Source organism: Candoia aspera, chromosome 7, assembly GCF_035149785.1.
Source record: "Candoia aspera isolate rCanAsp1 chromosome 7, rCanAsp1.hap2, whole genome shotgun sequence".
NCBI classification, from domain to species: Eukaryota; Metazoa; Chordata; class Lepidosauria; order Squamata; family Boidae; genus Candoia; species Candoia aspera.
Window position 1 is genome coordinate 68274556 of NC_086159.1, and position 22925 is coordinate 68297480.

Below are 22925 nucleotides of genomic sequence, written 5' to 3' on the forward strand. Positions count from 1 at the left end.
CTGCCAAAGATTTGAGAAGAATCAAACGTGAAGCTACCAGGAACCCATTATCCTCCAGTGCTTTCATATTCCAGAACTGCAACCTACCTGGAGTTCCCAGAAGTACAAGGTGTTCAGCGCTCAGAGACATGGCCAAGGTAAGGAAGGCTGAAACTCGACCACCACTGAACAAGACACATAAGTTGAAATGGCAAGACTGGGCCAAGAAATATCTGAAGACAGATTTTTCAAAGGTTTTATGGACTGATGAGATGAGAGTGACTTTGAGGGACCAGATGGATGGGCCCGTGGCTGGATCAGTAACGGGCACAGAGCTCCACTTCGACTCAGACGCCAGCAAGGTGGAGGTGGGGTACTGGTATGGGCTAGTATGATTAAAGATGAGCTAGTTGGACCTTTTCGGGTTGAAGATGGATTCGAAATCAACTCCCAAACCTACTGCCAGTTTTTAGAAGACACTTTCTTCAAGAAGTGGTACAGGAAACAGTCTGCATCTTTCAAGAAGACCATGATGTTTATGCAGGACAATGCTCCATCACATGCATCAAAGTACTCCACTGCGTGGCTAGCCAGTAAAGGCCTCAAAGATGAAAGAATAATGACATGGCCCCCTTCCTCACCTGACCTAAACCCTATTGAGAACTTGTGGGCCCTTCTCAAACGGGAGATTTACGGTGAAGGAAAACAGTGTCTGGGAGGCTGTGGTTGCTGCTGCACAAAAAGTTGATCATCAACAGATCAAGAAACTGACAGAGTCCATGAATGGAAGGCTTATGACTGTTATTGCAAAGAAGGGTGGCTATATTGGTCACTGATTTTTTGTTTGAAATGTCAGAAATGTTTATTTGTAAATTTTGAGTTGTTTATTATTCTCACTTTAACAGATGAAAATAAACGAGTGAGATGGGGGAATTTTTGTTTTTCATTTAGTTGCATAATAATTCTGCACACTAATAGTTGCCCAATAATTGTGCACACATAGATATGCTCCTAAGAAAGCCAAAACCTCACTTTTACTTTCTTAAATATTCAGGTTTGAGGTTTATTAACATTTTGGATTGACCGAGAGTACCGTAGTTGTTCAATAATGAAATTCATCCTCAAAAATACAACTTGCCTAATAATTGTGCACGCAGTGTATTTTTATCTGGTTATCCAAGCCCTGCTTGAGGGTTTAGATGTTTTTGTATACTCTTTGCTTCAAAGCCAGATCCATCAAATGCTGGTTAAAAGGAGTGCTTTTGTGGGAGTGTTGAATTATATTTGTAAGATTAAGTGACATACCTCTACTGACATTTTCTGGCTCAACTTTCCATTGGCTGCTTTATTGTGTTGTCTCTCACTCCCTGTTGGCAACATCCATTACTGTTGCTAGGATGTACTCCTAGATGATGGGGTATGATACAATTAGTCCATAATTCCAAGAGATAGCCAAGTGGGAATATAAGGAAGGAAATATTAGAACAAATATTTGTTATGGAATATAGTTCCCTATTGTCTCATCATGCATAGTTTAAGAGTTCCAGTGTAACTTTACTATATAAAAATTGGTGTTTGAAAACACTGTGTTTAAATATTCATTGTTAGTCCAGAAGCCATATTCTCAATAGATGTTCAGAAATGCTCCTAAAGTACATCTTTCTCCACTATTAAGTTTCCCAAAATATTATGTTCTATTTTTTCCCCTGGAACATACTCAGCATCTTTAAAAGAGGGAACAATAAAGGAATAAGCTTGAGTAAATCCAAGGTTGCCACTAACCCAGAGAAATGCCACATTTATTGTTCCTGTTTGCTTTTTGTTCAGTTATCAGCTAACCATAGGACAAGACTGAATGCTTGAATGAAGCAAAAAAAAACCAACCTTTTGCCATATACTATTTTTAAATGTTTAAATTTCAGCTATCTTCATATCACAGCACTAAGGCAAGGCTGTGTTTTTTAAGCAGCCTGTTTTACAATGGAGAGTGAGGTAGGCTTAAAACCCCTCTAGTACCATTTGGCTTGGAAAGGACATAAGCATATGAGAGTTGGTTGCAATCAGATGGTATCCAAATTGAATGAATAAATAGTATGTGGGAAGAATTTTTGGACATTCCAAATTCCCATCTGTCTTGGACCTCAAGAGCAACTCTGAAAGTTGAACTCTGATAGTTCTTATAATTTATATTTCTCCTTTCCCTATAGCTTTGCCACTTCTTGTTTGTTTATTATTATTACTAGAATAGAAAGACATTATTGGAATTAGAATTAGATTAGAATGCCTAGTCTCCAACAAAACGTTTAGTGTTGAAAACCAGAATGCCTATTTCTGTCCTAACAGCCAGGAACCACGCTGAGACAAGGAACTAGTCTCTAATGTTTTATTGCTTGTACATAACAGGAATCCTAACAAACTGAAGAAGCGTGGGAAAAACCCAGAAATATATAAACCCCAAAGGTTAAGGCGGTCCCGATCTGTGTCTCTTTGAATGGCTGCCCAATTCCTCAGTGCTACGCATGCACTTAACAGTCTGGATGGGAGCCCCTGCTCGCCATCCTTACTCATGACAATTTCAGAAGTATTAATTGCTTTTATTGATAATGTTCATATTCTGATGAAAACTACTTTATGAGTATAAAAATGATTTAAAACATGATCATTAACTTCCTAGCTAATTCAAGTGTGCCTTATAATTACATGCTCATATAAAAGAAAGCTATTATATGATTTTCATATAATACTCTAGCTGCATTCACTTCTTAAAGTAATATTTTCCAATTGATTGCTTTAAACCATAATCTGGGACTATAGATGAACACTGAGAAATTTGATTTTCTTATGCTTATTAGAGGTGGTTTCTGGAATTTGTGCCAATAAGCTTCATACAAATGCATTTTAAAGAGTAAGATAATGTAAAATGTCAAATTTTAACCCCACATCCATGAACTTAATGACAACTTGGATTTGGCATAAAATTTGAAGTGCAAAGTATTTTATGTGGCAACTAGGAATAATTGTTTCAATTCTTACTCTTTTATTTTATGCATTCAGTTATCAAAAGAATTTGCAGAAATAGAACAGTATTCAGCTAATTTCATGTGCCCCACCCCATTATTTAGTTCTCCAAAGAATACTAGTCTATTTTTTTTCCCCTCCAGACTAGTTCTCTGGGAATCTGAGAGGAAAAAAAGAAGGGGTAGAATGTCACAGAGAGAAAAAGTGGTATATAATCCTGCTGTATTTCATATTCCATTATGGTTTAAGGCATTGTTTCTCAACCTTGGCAACGTTAAGATGTGTGGACTTCTATTCCCAGAATTCCCCAGCCAGCATGGCTGGCTGGGGAATTCTGGGAACTGAAGTCCACACATCTTAACGTTGCCAAGGTTGAGAAACACTGGTTTAAGGTATAATTCATCTCTTCAGTTCCACCACCATTATTGTGGCCCCAACTGGCTTGCTGCAGATCTGTCGCCTGTCATAAATAAATTGCAGCCCACTTCTAGATCACTTTAACTATTTGAGTTTAAGGCGTGTGATCAAGCAGGCATTATGCTAGTGGCATATGTAGTGATATATATTATTTTTGTAGAAATCCTAAATGCTGCAATTTTCATATTGTGGCTCTAGAAATGTAGTATCTGTTTCGTTAAGGGTGACCCAAATTTTAAAAATTTTACTACCAGGTGAAATATGTAGTATTAATATTATTCACATGTTAGGAAAGTACAGATGGAGTAACCTATTTATTTAATGGAAAATGTGAAGAATGCTATCTGTTGTTAAGATGCAAAGTAGCTGTGATATGATCGGTGTTGGATATTTTAATATTGAATAATAATTTTTCTTGCCCCTTCTAGAATAACTCAAGACAGCACATGCCTGTGTACATGAAAATGTGACATTATATAGTACCTAGAAAGTTTAATTTGTTTCACTGTTATTTTCAGAATTGTGGTAATTATCAACATTCTATTCTTTTTTATAGATTACCTTTCTCACGGAATAGATCTTTCTGGAATTGAAGTAATTGAAAATGAACTGCTTTTTATTGCAAGAGCTCGACTTGAAGTGGAAAATCAGGCTAAACGGCTGCTTGAACAAGGAATAGAGACTCAGGTAAAATGTCTTTTTGTTTCTTCTCTAAAGCAGATGAAAGGGTCAGTATAATTAATGATGAAATGAATGTTGAAAAGTTACATCTGAATGTGATTATGTGGATGATAACATAAAATATGGTATGTTGATCTAACATTGGATAAGTTTAAGTGATGTCATGAGCACTGATGGCGAGCAGGAGAGGGCCCCTATCCAGGGGGGAAAACGCATGCGTAGTACTGAGGAGTTAAGCAGCCATTCAGAGACACAGATCAGACCTGCCTTGACTTTGGGGTTTATCTGTCTGGGTTTTCCCCACGCTTCTTCAGTTTGTTAGGATTTTCTGTCTAATGTAGCAGTAATAAAGCACTAGAGACCTATTCCTTGTCTCAGCATGGTTCCTGGCTGTTAGGACAAGTGCCCAACAAAGGCTACGTGTTTGGCTTCCAGTAAAATAATGGAGCTGGAAAACATGCATTCTTCTTACCTGACGTTTGAAGGGATCAGTGCCAGAATATGTTTTTCCCGTCCTCTTCCATGCTTGTCTCAAATCATCAGCAAAGTCAATCTAAATTAGGTCAAGTAGGAGGAAAGAGGGCACAGATATATTTCAGTCCAATTACCAGCTAACAAACAGTTGATCAATAGTTTGTGAACCTTTTTCAGGGGCAGCTACTATGGGTAGACTGCACCAAAATATTATTTGTGTTCAAAAGTAAAAAAAAAAATGCACATGTAGTTTGTTGAACCTGACTCAAAATCCTTGCATAGCAACTTACTTAGGTCTGCATGTGCTGTATTGCCGACCGGGCAACAATTACTCTATAATTATTTTGATCAGATCTTGTTGAATTGTGTCCATTATTTCAGTAGTAGTGAGTTTTTTTTTAATATGAGATTGTGTTGCTTGCCCGATGCCTCCCTCCTTTCTCATCCAGGAGTAGGACTGGCATAGCAACTAGTTGTTACAGTATAAGAGATCTGCATGTGTTCAAGAGAATTAATGAATCCAAATTTTCAAGAACATTTCTAGGAATATAGACTAGATTATGTCATATGCAAAGCAGTATATTTACAATAGCATAATCTATTTGTTCTGTTGACACAATAATCCTATATGCCATCCTTGATGCTAGAGATATTTCTTTTAAAAAGAGAATTGGGAATAAAAGATCCTCTACTTTTAAATTAGGCTATTATACTCCGATCTATTGCAAATCAAATATAGATTTATTTTTATGCTTAATTTCCTTTAATTCAAGGGTGATTCAAATAATTTATTACTATGAAACATGTCTATATGTGATGCAAGATACAGTAAGAGCTGTCCTTTAAGAACTAAAGTGTGGGATTAATTATTGTCCATGAAATATCCTGTTGCATTTTAAATCAGGCAGGTAATGTTTATTACTTATATTAGATTTTGCAATGCAGAATGTAGTGCTTTCCCTCTGTTACTATCCGAGCCTATGATAAACAACCTCCCATTTTCAATAAATTGATTGATTTGTAATTCTCTTCTATTCTGATGTTAATAGTCAAGTTTAATCATACGTAGAATATAAACCATCATGAATACAGTCCTGATTTTTTCTAAGTACATAATTTATTATGTAACCTGAACATACCTCTCCTCCACAATTAGCCAACTTTTTTGGCTACGAAGTGTATAAATATCTGCATCCTTTTCTTGTACTGTGTCTGACCTTGCTTCACAATTTTTCGCTTTCTATTAGATGTTGAAGGCAACTGATGAGTGAAGTCCTAGAAAATTAATTGTGGATCATTTGAACATTTGGCAATCCTATTAGCCTCTACCTCAAAATAATCAAGGAATTATTAGTGTTCCTGCTTGCTATGCATGACCAATGGCTTGCTTTCAATCAACTGAAGGGTTGTTTGGAAGAACTTTATTAATGTATAATTGTATCTGGAATGAAAGGAAGATGAAAGTGTCAGGATGAAATGTTGCTGGGTTTGCTTCTCAGATGTGTTGATGAATGTAGCAGTAGATGATTTAGGAGACAAATCTGCTCTTCGCTATAGTCCTAAAAAATGCAGACTGTTTGGGACTGGGAGAGAGAGGCTCTGAGTGATGGAGAAGAAATGTCAGATAATGATTATTTCCCATTTGATATGAAATATTTACATATTTATTAATTTATTGGGCTTACATGCCTCTCCAATTGCTGACAACTCTGAGCAGCATACATATCTATCATCCGTAAATCAGGTCAAAAAATAGCACAATTGCAAATGCAAAAATCAAAGCACATTTACATATATAAACACTAGAAGTATCTAGTGCACTAAACACTGCATTAGACAAATACTCCAAAGATAGAAGAAGCAACATTAAAATGCCTGCCTTTTGGAATAGCAGAGTTGTAATGGCCTTCCTAAAAACCAATAGAGTAGGAACTATTCATATGTTCAGGAGAATGCTTTTCCACCAAAGGGGGGCAGTGGTTGAGAAGACTCATTTCCTTGATCCTTGTTGATGATATTCCCTGAGAGAAGTAATATGGAGAGAGCCTACATTACCAGATCTTATTGAACAGGCAGGTACAATTTGAAATAGGCTGACTTGAAGATAACCAGATCTTGAGCCATATAAGGTTTTAAAGGTGACAACCAGCACCTTGAACTGCACCCAGAAGAAAGCAATCAGTGCAGCTCTTAAGGTAGTAGTGTTATAGGAGTGAATTGAGATGCACATATGACTTCTTGAGATGCTGCATTCTGGACCAGCTATGGTTCTGAATGCTCTTCCAGGATTGCAGTATGCAGCACATGATACTATAACCCAAGCAAGAGATTACTATGATATGAGTGGCTATGATGAGAGCCTCCCAATCCAGGCGGATCTTAATTAGCACACAAGATGGAGCTGTGCGAAGGCCCTCCTTGCTACAGTTGTCACTTACTCACTGAGTAGGAGCCATGAAAAGGAGGAACTCCACATTATGAGCCACTTCTATATGGGGTACCATGATCTCATCCAGATCCAAACAGAATTTCCCTGGAAGTAGATGGCCTTCAAATCCAAAGCCACTTGCTGGGATTGAACCTAAACTTGTCCCTCTCTAACTAAACCCTAACTGCTTCCAGGAGAAGCACCTTGTTGACATAACCTGTTTCAGACAGGATCAAGATGTAAATGTGAGTGTCATCTGCATGTTGAATGATACCTAAACCCATGTTAATTCATGACCTCATTGAAACAGCTTCATGTAGGTGTTAAACAGAAGTGGGGAGAGTGTCGACCCTGCAGTACGTCACAGTGGAGGAGCCTAGGACTCAAACTCTCCTCCCCCACCACCAACTGAAACTGTCACTTTAGGAAGGAGGAGAACCATTGCAAAACAGTGCCCCTGTTCCCCTCCCTCAGAAGTGGTCCCAAAGGATACCGTAATCAATGGTATGGAAGGCTGCTAAGATCACACTCCCCCTCTCCCAGTCTCACCAGAGATCATCCACGATATTTATATGATTGCTGATTAATCTTTTTAGAGTATTTCGCCATGCAAATTTAACCGAGGCAGATCCTAGAATGGGCGGTGCATTTTAAGGCGATTAAACAAAGTGTACTTCTGTGATCCTAATAGATGGCATTGTTTAATCGAAAGAACCCAGAGCACACCAACCCTGCAGGATCAAATTGGCCAGGCAGATGCTATGAGAGACAGGCCCTTTGCCATGTAGGGCTTCATAGGTAGCAACCAGCACCTTGAATTGCACCCAGAAGCAAACTGGCAACCAGTGCAGCTTGCAAAGCAAAGGTGTTACAAGGGCATACTGAGGCATGCCCACTACTCATGCTGTCACATTCTGGTCCAGTTGAAGCTTCTGGGTGGTCTTCAAGGGCAGCCCCATGCAAAGCATGTTGCAATAGTCAAGCCATGAGGGGACCAGGGCATGAATGACTGTCTGAAGGGTCTCCCAATCTTTTTTTTTTTGCTAGATCTGCTAATAAAGTTAACAAATGTTGATGTCTTGTCTGCAATGGACTGGATTCAGCCACAGCTTCTGGTGGCTGTTCACATATCCACACAGAAATCCAAACAAATCCTTTATGTTAGCTTGCTGATAAGAAGATGAGAGTACAGCAGAATTTAGTTTCCTGTGTTCTCCCAGGAGAAGGAAGGGCTATTGTAATAACTAGCATCAGAGGTGGTGTCTTGAATTGAATTGGAGAAGAATTGGGAAGGAGAACTTGGGGAAAGAACTTGATAGAAGTGGGTAATGTCTGCAACTAAGATGGATCTAGACAATAATAGTTGCTGAAGATTGATGATTTAAGGAAAGCTCATAAATCGTTAAGATGGACTGGAGATTTGATATGCTGAAATTTAAAATTCAAACTTTATTATAGCCAGAAACCAGCATAGAAGAATACAATATAAAAAGTTAAAAAAAAAAATATTATGATGAAAAGGGGGAAACATAAGATAACAGGGTACAGTCAAAACTGCCACAGTAAGTACTAAAAACCAACATAATAATAAAAAATAAAAGCTATAGGAATATATAATAGGCAAACTAATCCTGAATAGTGATAGAATGGATAAAATCAAGATAAAACTAGAACCATTACAAAATTATTCTATATAAAATATACTGGATGTTGCATAGAATAGAAAAATATCAGTGCATAAAAAGAAGTGAAACTAAAAAACCTGGCGGAAAATAAAGAACATACATGTAAAAAATTATTAATTATTCCAAAAAGTTATTACAGAGGAGCCTAGGAGGGAAAAAAACAGTCATTACAAACATTTTGGAGGAACTTCCTGATCTTACATGCTGCCTTACAAAATTTTGCCACATTATACATTATGATAGAGCTCTTGTCAGACAATAGGAAAGATGTGGAGTCCTTGGTGCTCTCTGAGCCTTGTTGTTTTCTTGCAGACGTTTCGTTGCCAGACTAGGCAACATCTTCAGTGCGAAGAGGGAGTGGGCCTTGCTCTCAATTTATATACCGTGGCTTGCCCTGCTTGTGTTGGTGGGGGTGCTGTTCTCTCCTTGGGAGTTCTTTGATTGGGCTGTTGTTTGCTGCTTGGTTGGTTGCCTGAGTTAATAGTTCCTTGATTAGGGTGTATTGCGCTGTTTGATGGTTCATCTGGTGTTAACCCTAGTGTTGAATTTTTGCATACCTGCGTGTTGATTGCTGGCAAGGGAGTGTACTGGTCTTTTGGCTTTTCTATTGTCTCTTTTGAATGGTATGTAAATGTTGTTTACCTCTATGTGTCTGTTGATGGCTGCTTGGTCTGAGTGCCAGGCTTCCAAGAATTCTCTGGCGTTTTTGGATTTGGCTTGGTTTAGGATGCTCACAGTTTCCCAGTTGAAACTATGGTTGAGTCTGTCCATGTGTTGTGAGATTAAGGAGTTCTCATCGTGTCTTCTGACTGCTAGTTGGTGTTCGTGGATGTCCTCTGCTAGTCTTCTGCCTGTCTGTGCTACATAGTGGCTGTTACAGTCTTTGCATTGTATGTTGTAAATAACTCCTGTTTTTTCTTCTTGGGCTATTGGGTCTTTTGGCTTGCTTAATATCTTTTGAAGAGTTTTAGTTGGTTTATGTGCTACGGTGATGCCATGTGGTTGTAACAGTCTGTTGGTGGTTTCTGAGATGTTTCTGATGTATGGTGATGTTATCCTTTTCATAGTTTCCATTGGTTGGGTTGTAGTGGGTTGGGTGGCGAGGCACTTTTTGATAAAGTTGAGTGGGTATCCATTTTGTTGGAAGATGCTGTGCAGATGTTCTTTTTCTTTTTTTCTGGTGGTCTGGGTTGCTGCAGTGTATAAGTGCTCATCTGAATAATGTTCTTACACAGCTTCTCTTGTGGGAGGTTGGATTGTTACTTTGGTAGTGCAGCACTTGGTTGGTGTGGGTAGCTTTCCTGTAGACTTGTGTTTCTAACTTACTGTCATTTCCTCTACTGATGAGGATGTCCAGGAATGGTAGTGAGTTGTTGTTTTCTTCCTCCCTTGTGAATTTTATTCCATTAAAGATGTTATTGATGGTTTTGTGGGTTTCTTCCAGTTGTTTCTTTTGTAATATGACAAAAGTGTCATCTACATACTGGATCCATACTTTGGGTTGTATGTGAGTGCTATTCTTTCCAGACGCTGCATTACGATCTCTATGCATTATGAGCATCCTAAACCAAGCCAAATCCAAAAACACCAGAGAATTCCTGGAAGCCTGGCACTCAGACCAAGCAGCCATCAACAGACACATAGAGGTAAACAACATTTACATACCATTCAAAAGAGACAATAGAAAAGCCAAAAGACCAGTACACTCCCTTGCCAGCGATCAACACCCCCACCAACACAAGCAGGGCAAGCCACGGTATATAAACTGAGAGCAAGGCCCACTCCCTCTTTGCACTGAAGATGTTGCCTAGTCTGGCAATGAAATGTCTGCAAGAAAACAACAAGGCTCAGAGAGCACCAAGGACTCCACAGTTCAACTCTGAGCTACAAATATTTGCTTCAATAGGAAAGATCCGTAGAAATGCTTGGGATGACCCATAATATAGATACTTTGTACATGGCTATATTATTGACAAGCAAGTAGCACATGCTTAGTTGTTTCTACCTCCCCATGCCCACAGGGCCATGATCAACACAAAATATCCCTTCATCTGAGTGTGATACTTTCCAGCCTCCTGCCATTTAGCTTTCATTAGGAACATGCTGTAGTCTTAGCTGTAAATAACATCGTTGTTATCCCATTGACTCATTTGCAGTTTTGGTCTTGTCAAAGGTTGAACCACGAGTTGTATGCCTTCACATCACTGACAATATTGACACATTGGGCTCAAGCCAAGTTCAACAATCTAGAAGCTCTTGTGCAGTGTTTTGTTCATATAAAGAATTTATTTGCCCTTATAGGATTATGAAAATTACACCTATTTCTTTTGTCAAACAAGAGAGATCTTAATTTGGCTCTACTGCTCAGCTGCTTATTGTCTTCTTAGACAAATGTTTCCATGAAAATAAATCATGTTACTGAATACTGAAATATAAAAACAGTGGTCACTAGCACTTGTTACTACTAGTGTAAAAACAGAGTAGAGAGCATTATACCTTTTAAACAACTAGTTAAGTGCTACTTAACTCCTTGGTGCCATTAGAAATTTCAGCAGCGGTCTAATCATTTGGAAGGAGTTCTTGGAACTTGCTGTTATTGACTTAATAATATTCAAGGTGATATTTTAATTAAAGAATGGTTACAGTTTAATAATAAAAACAGGTAATATGGCCTACCTGGCAAATACTTCGGGAATTAATTGTTTCAATTTGCTGGACGTTTCCTCGGTGTAGTTTCTATTGTTTATTTCAGACTTTTTTCTGAATAGAGGTTCTTCTATGTAAAAGCAATCAAGCAATGCCCTTCCCCTACAAAAGTGCTACAGTTCCACCTGTTTAATTGCTAGCCATCTATTAATTGTTTATTTATTTATTTATTTCGGCTAAACCTCTAAATGCAGAAGTATTCAAGATAAACTTTAGGCCTGTGTGTTTAACCACAGATACCCTAATCTGCCTCAGAAGGTTTTAGGGCAACATATAGGGAGTTACCTCATTCTGTCCCACATCCCCATGAAGGAGAGTTAAATTAAAATGGCAATCGTAGTGTGAGTAGAGATTTATACTCCAGTCTTGTTGCACAGAATAGAGATTTGTATACCAAATTCATTTAATGTTAGTTGTGTTTATTTATTTTATCAAAGGTTTAGAATCTCCCTACTCAACCAACTCTGGGCAGCTTACAGTAAGAACAGCCAATAGAAGACCCCCAATAAGATAGCAAGATTAAAATTACAAAAAAAAAAAAAGCCAGACTGAAACAATTCCTCATCCCAGTCCCTGAGGAAAGTGCTAGGTCTTCAAGGTTCTGCTAAAGGACAGCATGGTTGGGGCAATGTGGATCTTTGGAAGGATGCCCTTCTCTATCAGGGCAGGCACCATAATAGAGAAGACCCACGTCCTGGGGTCCATCAGGTGACACTGTTTCAAGGATAGGACTGACGTGTGCCAACTCTGCCAGGCAGAAACAGTGGGAGAAAGGCAGTTCCCCAAGGAACCAGGCCCCATGCCATGAAAAGGGTTTTAAGTCACAATCAGCTCCTTAAAATTGCACCCTGAAGCACATAGACAACCAATGCAGCTTGTGCAGGAGAGGTGTCACATGTGGTCATGAAACACTAGGAACAAACTGCAGCAGGCCGGGTATGGTGTGCTATTCTTTTTTAAATGAAATAATCGTTGCTATTTATTACAGTTGCATTGAGGAAAAGGTTTCTAGTTGACATAATGAACCTCACTAAATGAAGAAAAGAGAACTTTTCCTTTAATGTAACAATGCCATCCTCCATTCGCTGTCTTCTGCTTCTGGCCTAGGAAACAAAAAAATAATGTTTGAAGCATGTCTCTTCTTCGTCATCTGAAAAGAACTTCTATCCAATGGAATGGAAAGCAGCCAATACGTTCCTTTTTAGTACCTCCCACTAGATTACTGTTGGGGCTTTAGATGATTTCTGGGAAGTGATATAAGTTGATTTATTAACTAACTAAAACTGCAAAGAGGAATTCATTCATTCTTTCATTTTTCGAATTTTGCCACCGCCCATCTCCCCCCAGAAGAGGGACTCTGGGTGGTTTACAATAAAGCCGAAAAGTTAAAAACAGTAAAACCATAAATAATGTATAGAATATAAATACAAATACACAATTTGCATATAAAATAAAAAATAAAATCCAGATGGCAGCAACAGATCTAATTCAGTTTGTACATACGCGAGGAGCACTCTGAAGCGCCAGCCATCCCCAAGAGTAACTAGGCCCTTTCCCACCCCAAGCAAGGTGGCAAAACCAGGTCTTCAGGTTCTTCCCGAAGGCCAACAGAGATGGGACCTGCCTCACCTCCGGGGGGAGAATGTTCCAAAGGGCAGGAGCCACTGCAGAGAAGGCCCGCTTCCTGGACCCCGCCAAACAGAATTCTTTTCGTAGAATCCCTCTTGTAGAATTGCTGACTGAGCAAGAATTAAAGCAGCTCTATGTACTTTCTTGGGAAGGAAGAACTACATAGGTTGGCATGGGCGATTTAGACAAAGAATTTTGAATCTCTGCTAATCTTAAGAGAATTATATCAGTTTATAGGTAGTCCTTGACCTACGTCCATTCGTTTAGCAACTGTTCACAGTTATGATCGTGCTGAACAAATGGTAGTTATGACCAGTCCTCGGAGTTCTGACTGTCACAGCACCCCCACAGTCATGTGATCGTGATCTGGGTGCTTGGCAGCCAGTTCGCACTTGCAACTGGTTGCAGCATCCCGTGATCAGGTGATCACCATTTACAACCTTCCCTGCCGGCTTCCCCAGAAGGTCAATGGGGAAGCGAGCAGGGAAGGCCGCAAGTTGCTGGAGTAAGTCTCCTTCACCTGCACATCCTCCCCCAGCCCCTCTGCACTTGCGCCACGCTGGCCACTCACACCCTCTCATATCCTCCCCAACCCTCCCTCGCACTTTTGTGTACCCTCCCCAACCTACCCTCTCGCTTCCTCCCCCATCTGGCAGCAGCCACTTACCTGCCTGCCAGCCTGGGACTTGCAACGTCCTGCTGACTTTGGTTGTGGGAAGCCTGCAGAAAGTTGTCTCACCTAACGACCATGGGATTCACTTAATGATGGCAACCGGTATTGCAGGGATTGCCATTACTAAGTGATATGGTCATGCTTTACAGCTGCATCGCTTAGTGATGGAAATTTTGATCCCAATTGCTGTCTGAAGTTGAGGACTACCTGTATTTATGAATTCCCCCTTCCCCCTCCTACTCCAACTGTATACTTCTGAACTGGGAGGAGTAGCTGAGATTCTAGTAATCGGACTCTTTAATTTCCACCAACACATTGCACTGTTTCTGTTTCTAAAAGTGGCTAGATGCTGTTACTATTATCTTGTGTCCATGTATGTTTCTTCACTAAAACTTGAGTGACATCTAATGTGGCTTGCTGTGCATCTTTTATAACCTACACATTTGCTTTTGAGCTTTTTTTTATTATGATGAATATTGTCAAATGTCAGTTTCCTTAAAATAACTTGATAGTTTGTCAAGACTATGTCCCTTCCTATACGTAATGTGGAAATTTGAATCCTGGTGGCTCTAACCCATTCTCTTAAACTACATGGGATGTTTTGAGCTTTCCCCCCCCCTCTTTTAGGGGAAATACTGTGTGAATGATCTGTGTAGCACTAGTTGAGCCAAGTTGGAGTTATCAAACGTTTACACATCTGCACCACACACGTAGAGGAGTGTGTGAACATGCCCATTAAATTAAGTATTCTACACACAGCTAAAATTGTTAGCAAAAACATGCCGCCAGTCTGATCCTAATTATATGTATTCACAAATAAATTCTACTAAATTCAGTGAGAGCTGCTAGCAAAAAAATTATGCTAAGGCCTTTGATGCTACTGCTCTACAGGACCTACCTAGACATTGCAAAATGTCTTTGTTTCAGTCTGAAGGATTGTTTTGTTGAAGTTCCTGTTCTGTGAAAATAAGATACCGTAATATGGACATTAAAAAATAGACAGATATAATGTACTGCAATACTTACTTTCCAAGTTAGGGTTTAAAATAAGCCAGAGATTTCTCTGCAGTATAATCAGCTGATAGTGATACAACCTAGAATATCTTTTCAGTTTCCATAGGAACAGATGGCAGAACATTTGAATCTTTGAAATATAAGTGGAATACATTTCAGATGGTCTCGCTTACCAAGTTTTGTATTCTCAAAACATAAAAATATGGCATATTACATGAGGCATATTGCTGTTGATTTTAGTTATCCTTCATATAATCTGTATTGTAAGGTTAGCTACTTACGCATTTCTTAAGAAAAGGAATCCATCACTAAAGAAGATGACACCAGTTTTCATAAGATCCGCATAAAGAAATGTATGTGTGTAAACACAAATTCAAAAAATCACTATTTACGTAGAAACGCAATACTGCTCAAGATCTGTAGAGCAAACTTCAACCAGATGACTTATATTCCTGCTGTCTTGGCTGTCTACATGCTATTTTATTTTTGAAATAGTCACCTCACGTGGAGGGCAGTCCTACAAAGTATATGTAAGGGTCTCTTTCACAACCCGGCCTGCTTCATGTGGCCTGAACCACGTGGGATGATACAACTATTACTATTTTGACTGGGATGAATTGCTGCCACCTTCTTTTATTTCCCTCAACCAAGGAAATAGAAGTAAGGCAAAAGAAGGAAAGGACCTTCTCCTTTCTGCTAATGGAAAAAAAACCAAGAGTAACAACTCTCAAGACTCAAACTGGCATAAAAATGTCTGTTAAAATAATATTTGATTTATTAAGGCAGACAGCAACAAACACAGATGGTTGTTTGGCTAAGAGTAAAAGGATTAGCAATTAAAGAGCTTTTGTAAACAAAGGAAAAATAGGTAGGCTCATCCAAAGCAGAGATTGACCATTAGGATAAATAGCTTTGTAAGGACAAAGCTCTGAATGTATCCAAAATAAAATAACAGATTTTCTGTCTAAGTAATCAATGTATATAGAAGTTTCAGTGCATTGGATTTTGCGCTCTGAATCTTGAATCATAGGCATTGGCAGAATCCAGCCATCTCACCAAATTGATGAAATGAGCATCGTTGGCATCAAAACACACCCTCTTAGGTAAAACAGCACAGTGTAAGGGTCAGACCTTGCATCATGATGTTACAACATTCTTTTCATCATTTACCTTCCTTGCCTCCCTGTGAATATCCAGGGGAAGATACTCTCCTTATAAGTGGCAGAGGAGACCAGTCCACAGGCCAGCTATGGGTATGCTGTTGATTTAGTGGGAAGTTTTAGAGCTTCCCCAACCAGAGTTGCCTGATACATTGTCACTTCTGCATGTGTGTGTGTGTATTTGTTTTTGAAAATCTTTATTTCCTTTGTTTTCCTGTCATATCAGACAAAAATGATTGATAATTTAGTTTGTGGGGAAATATGGTTTTATAATATGAAAGGTGTAGAATGTGGTCTGCGTGCTGTCACAGCACATGAAATTTGAAAATGAAATGCACATAGTTCACTGATATTTTGTCAGAGGAACTGAATTAATTAAACAGTAATTATTTAGGTTTTTTGTTAATGTACGGTAGAATCAAATTGATAAAGAGAGACTGAGAACAATGACTACAGACATTTCTCATTGATCTGAAAAAGCTAAGCAAGGTTTAACCTTGTTAGTTCTTGGCTGAGAAACCATCAAATATTCCCAGGAATTGAGAATTTGAAAAAGTATTCTGAAAGAAAGTAATAATGAACTGCATTAGAGCTCCATCAAGCCCTCTGCTGACCACCATTGCCATGAAGACCTCCCCCCTTGCAGTTGGAGATCGTGTCTCCAATTTTCCACCATTCTCTCCTGGTACAGGAACATTCTCCATTGTGAATGTGCACCTCTATTCCATCATGCCCCCACCCCACCCCAATCTCAATGAAAGAGGTGGAGGAGTTTAGGGCAGGGTTCATTCAAGATTCATGGAGAAAGAGTCTTGAGTATTTGATTCATCTGGAAAGCTACCTGAGTGTTTGGGGAGGTGGCAGATACTGTAAGCTGAGAGCTGACAGGTAAGCTCAACAACTACTCAGTTTGAAGGCCATCAGGAACACAAAGAGTCTCTTAATTCTCAGGAACAACAGGAAGAACAAGCTACAGGTTTGAACTGCCATGGATATAAGAGGCTCTTAAACCTTTAAATTGCAGTGGGCAATCAGTAGTATTGTTTGGGTTATTTCTGACTTTCAATACAAATTCTTATTTAGCTGACCTGTGTCTGTGGGACTTGTGCTGGGTCCTAGATGAGTAAACAAGTTTAGCCATGTAGAGTCAAGAGGTCTGAGATTTGTTATGGAGTCTTGGAGGAACCTGACACACATTCTGAGAAATGCTGCACAAATAACATCAGGAGTTGCCCTTTGAAGCCAGACAGTATAGGCAGAAAGGTTTCATTCAAGATACAAGGATCCATACCAGGAATGTACTGTATGTTCCACAATGCTGAAGATCTTTAAAAAGCATCCTGATTGGAAAAGAATGAATGTGAACACCATTTTAGGCTAGTTGCTTTTATATCCTCACTAACACATTCAGTATTATAAAATATTAATTTCAACTTTTAAAAAGTTTAATATACAACACCTGTACTGCTACTATTGGTTGGGGAGCAAATGGATTCTTATATTTATCTGTACCTGTAAGACCTGAACTACAATAAGCTGTTGTGTGTAATAACAAAATATTTTTGGCTACAAAAAGGTCTAATGAGTCACATCAGCCTTCATTAATGTCCACAAGTTCACTTAGTAATGTTAAACTGGCTTGAAACATTGTCTGGTTGTAATAAAATATGATCCCTGTTAATGAGAATTAATTAGAATGTTTTTTTTAATCTTGTTATGTACGAATTTTATATATTCCCTAGAAGAACATGGTGATGGGCTCTTTTGAGTAAAAAAAAGAGAAAGCTACCATGAGCTTTAATGACTATAATGACTATTGGAAAATGTCAACCTTGACAAATATCGACCTTTATTTTAGAAAAACCTTTATTTGCTTTGAAATTGGTTAAACTTCAGGAAAAATAAATTGCCTGCGGTAGGTGCTAAATGAGAAATGAAGAAAAGTGAGGGTGCTTATCACTCTTCTTTAATAGCATTTCTCCTAGAATACATTGGAAAAGGTAGATATCACAGAATAGAAAAATCAGAGGTAAAAATAACTGCCAATATTTTTAGATCGTTTTCGTCACTGCATAATTAAATGACTCTTGGGCCCTGGCCTCTCTAACTGACCCATTCAAGAGCATGTCAAAACTGTTATAGCAATCCTCTTTAGAAGTCTTGAGATCTGATGCACAAAATTAACTGATAGCTATAAAAGTCTCAATATGTTTATACATTTCTCTTGTGAGATGGATCCTAAAATGGTTTTAAAAGAATGTAAAAAGGCCAGTTCTCCAACACAGAGCTTATAAACTTTATACAGAATGGAATTCAATTCTTCCAAAATACCCAAATTAAGAGATTTAGTGCCACCACAGTGCAAGAACACACTCAAGCAATGTTTCCTAGGAACAGGCAGGACACTTGGGTAGGCTGAAGACTTTGGTGATTGTATAAATAGGTGTGAATCCCATTTCCATCCAACACACTTTTATCTGGTTGAATCTCCACCCAAATGAGTCCTAAGAGACTTCAGGAAGGAGAGATAAATAATAAATTATTAGCTAAGCAGCATTATTTCTAGATTACAGGCTTGAATAAAGTCTGCATACTTTCAGAGCAAGCTACGAAGTTTTCAGGTGACAGGATCACTACTGCTTGGCTGTGAAGAGACCCGTAAGGGAGAAAGCACTGTGGTTGCTTTATGAATGTCTGATGGAAGAACTTCAGCTACTCTGTAGAGGGGAGGGAAGAAACGGGGAGTTTTGCTATGCTGCAGCAGCAGCCCCTTCCCTATCGTTCAAGATTGGTTATTTTAGGGGAGAGAGAAACGTTACAACCCATAGTCCTACTTTTTGGCTTAGCCCTAGATAAAGCAAACTTGTTATCCATAACCCCACACTAAAATTCCTGGTAAATTGGGACTCAGGCTTTGCCTGAGCTCCTATGCCAAAAGCTATGAAGATTTTTTTCAGTTTCAACTATAACTTCAGGGAAAATCCTTTTGTCAATTATTTGTTTAAGATTTCGGACTGACTTCAGTTTAATTATTGAAGATATCAAATATGTAAGTGTGAACTCCTACAGCTCCACAGTTACCTTCTAAATAAATACTGTGTTCTTTTGCCCATTTTGCCCAATGAGTTGATTCTTCAGTCATCCGAACTTCCTGCTGATATTTTTCAAGATTTCTTGTAGGTCTCTTTAAAAGGGGGGGGGAGAAGGGGGGCAGATCTTACAATTTAATATTTGAGTTATAGCAGATAGCATTCCTGCTGGTGGCAGTGGTAAGTTTTATTGGATCCTTTATAGCCCTAGCTGAGAGCAGTGGGACTTTTGATATTTTTTTATATGAAAAGTGGGTAAGGTGGATAAGAAGGAGGAATTACAGATAGGAGAATAAGGTCTTAGACACCTAGTGGATAGTGAATAGGTATCTGATACCCATTTCACCTTCAAGCTTACAGACCTACTCCTTTGTAAAGATTCAGTATGTATTATTATGGTCTATCCACAAAGACTAAAGAACTCAAGGATTTCTGAAAGTGCTTCAGGACTGAATAACGGGTATGGCTTATACTCCTGTGAAAGCCCTGCTAGTTTCTGTGGAATGAAGAAGTGACTCACTGTGTTTGGCTTCTTGGGATATACTTGAGCTAAAGATAGGAAGCCATCTAGGGATGGCTAGAACAAAAATGAAGTAGTTATTTTTTTCCTAATGGATTTAGTCAAAGTAAATACTCTGTATTTCACATGAACAATTTTCCCCTCATTACCATTGAATGCAGTGGAGCTTTTCCAAAAAGCCTGGTACCTCCTGCAAGGAGACTCACTGGGAGATACAAAAGACCTTTAGTAAAATGTTGTGATACTTCTGTCAGGCTCCCAGTTTTGTTACCATAGCAAATATAGATCAGATAAAGGAGGAATCTAAAATGAAGACACCATTTGATTCCATTTTGTGGAATGGTTATTTGTGAACCAAATGTGACTATCTAGTGGTCAAAGTTCCCTGGAATTTGACTCCAACTGAGGCAAGGCACTGAAAATATAGATGCTAGAAATTAAGTTAAACCTAAAGCTGTGTATCTTGATTAAGCTAAAATCTGTTGGGTTGGGAGTCCTTGAATCAAGACCCGTGAGATCATGAGACTGGGCTGTGTGAGAATGTGAGACTAGGCTGAAGTTGCATAACCCAAAAATGGAGTGGGAATTTAGGCAGAGAGGACACAAGCCAGGAATCTTGTCAAAAAGATACTTTTGGGAGGTAGATAAGAAGGAACCAAGTCATTAAGGATCAAAGGGGAAATGTCACCAGAAGATGGACAAAGGAGGCCGAGAACTGAGCACATGGGACCCCTCCCCCCCAATCCCATTGACAACTACCAGGCTTGTGAAAACAAAGCAAAGGCTTTGGGAGATAAAAGTGGTCCTAAAGCTTGCCCACTCCTTGAGTAGTTCTGGATCTGGACTTGGAGACTTCCATCCCTCTAGCTCAGTGTTTCTCAACCTTGGCAACTTTCAGATGTGTGGACTTCAACTCCCAGAAACCCCCAGCCAGCATGAAATCTGTGTGCCTCAACAGGCTGTGTGTGCTCAAGTGAGTGACCATAAGCTGAACCTGGTGCATGTGTCCCCTCCTCCCAGGAAAAACTTACAAATCAGTGACCTGTATCTCCAGATACCTAAAATACAAGATTTTGGACAAGTATGTTCCCTTCTCTCATCTGAAGATGTCAGGGATCAAAACTGAGATCTTTTGTTTCTAAAACACATCTTTTGTTCTCATAATTTTGATATATTAAAAAAATATGTACTGTTTAAATTGAGAGTGGAGATATCTGGTGAGAATATTCTGATTATGAAACAGGAAAGTGAAAACAGATTTATTTCTGGCACTGAAGATGTTGCCTAGTCTGGCAATGAAACGTCTGCAAGAAAACAACAAGGCTCAGAGAGCACCAAGGACTCCACAGTTCAACCCTGAGCTACAAATATTCACTTCGATTGGTACAGATTTATTTGCTTGGAAAATACATTGAAGACGTAGTGTTTCCCTGGATAGTTTATATTTATTTAAAAAAATTGATACCTCTTCTGGTAGACAGTTGGGCAAGTTTCCTTTGTTTTCCTTTGTTTTCCACAGAAACATTTTCTTTGATGCTGCCAATTAAGAAAAATATTATGATAATCCAGTGAAAAATGTGTATTTGACATAACTTTTAAGGGAATTATTCTAAAATGCCCATGCTTTGATTTGATTCATTTAATGCAAAAGGAAAGTGAAGCTGATATATGTGTGAATGTTGCTGCTGATGAAAAAGGAGGAAAGGTGGAATAATTATGTCCTTGCAGTTGTATTCTAATAGTACATTGCCTGCTTCTTTCTTATTTTTGATGACTAAATAGGAAAAAAAAGAGTATGTAATATATAACCAACAAAGACCAGGTTTTGAGCTATAGAAGCTGTTATTTCCAAACATAATTGATCTGTGCATGTTATGCATATTTTGCTTTTGCTATTCTTATTTTTCAAGAGCCATGAATCTGAAGTTAAAATCTCAAACTCTGCACTAGTTAATCACAAAAATAGATTTTACGGATTTTTTTTAAATGTCCCATGAAAAACCAGTTGGAAATTTTTTGGAGAACTTTAACTCAAGGCCTGTAATAGGAGAAATAGGTCAGTCATTCTGAAATTACATGGTCCTTAGATTGCAGTCACAAAATGGTCTGCAATATCCTGGCTCTAAGTTACAATATGTCATATTTCTTCTTCCTTTTTCTAGATCTCCTCTGATCTATACTTGAAAAGTTTGTTAGAAAGAAAATATTCTGTGAATGTATCTTACAAAGGTTGAGTCTTTCACCCATTGAGTATAACATTTATAACAAGCAGATTATATGAATGATAACCGAAAAGTGTAATGGTCTAATGTAAAAAAGTTAAGTTTCATTCAAGCTGAGTTCAACTCCTGGTAAGTCCATAGAGAGGTTCATGTAGTTTTCATGGCAGCAAAATGGTAATTATTTGCCATTGACTTTTTCCAGAAAAAAATTCCAATTGTTTTTTCAATTCCCATTCTAGTTTACAGTTTGGTATCTCCAGGAGGTATCCTATTCAAGTACTCCTTATCTCTTTGAGATCAGCCATTTCCTGGGACTGTCCAAAAATGGCCTATATCTGTTTTACTTACTGTCTCTCAGTAGAAGAATGATAGGACAGATATAAATCTGTTACAGCAAGAAATATTGAGGCATCTTAATAAAACCTTCCCCCCTCACCTTCTCTCTCTCTCTCTCTCTCTCTCTCTCTCACACACACACACACACACACACTAGGCTGTAAGTTGAGCTATCTGTTTTCCATTCAACCATATCAGTCAATGAATCCATACTTTGGTTCCACCTCACAACAAAGGCATCCTTATATAATCAGAAAAGAGATGAAAAAACTGGAGCTTCTACTATCAGTTCAATTAGTACCTATAAATATTAATAAAATTGCTTCTTGAGTATCTAGAAGTCACTTTCTTGTGAGATGGGCAGCTATACAAATAAGATCAATCAATCAATAAAATAAATAATCTACATCTTTCTCCTAGAGTCTAGAATTATCTGATAAAACAGAACAAAGCTAGAAGCTGCAACCCTCTCTAAAATGATGTGAATCTTACAGGATTGCATCCATACTGTGCATTTCTGAGCATTGATTTAATGAGATACATTTTATCCCCAACCTATTCCACAGCTATATTAAATATGCCCCATGTTGTCATTGTCTAAGACAAAAATGGCTAGATGTTTAAAGATATGGGGAATGTTTTTCTAGGGCTTGGAAATTACTTTGATGGTTTAGAAATTACAATAGAAGAGAAATAGACTGTGTGTGAACAGCTCACTGGCATTTTTGAAATCGTTTTCTTCCACTTCCCTGCTGTTCTTATTGTGCTGCTGTAGCAGTGTGCCACACAATTTAATTAGGCTTCTCGTTGTTGCTACAAACATTTTTAAAATAGAAATGGAGAAGGCGAAGCCAGCGAGTGTTGCAAGTAAGTACGGCAGTTACCTGTCACGAC

General features: G+C 38.5%; 1 protein-coding gene across 2 annotated transcripts in view; it reads left to right on the forward strand.

The window, feature by feature from the left end:
• Positions 1–22925, forward strand: part of COG5 (component of oligomeric golgi complex 5) — a 139224-nt gene that overhangs the window by 53358 nt on the left and 62941 nt on the right. For both annotated transcript variants that reach the window (XM_063308002.1, XM_063308003.1), the window contains one exon: positions 3971–4101. In XM_063308002.1, the coding sequence (XP_063164072.1) occupies positions 3971–4101 (131 nt within the window). The remainder of the gene's footprint in view (positions 1–3970; positions 4102–22925) is intronic.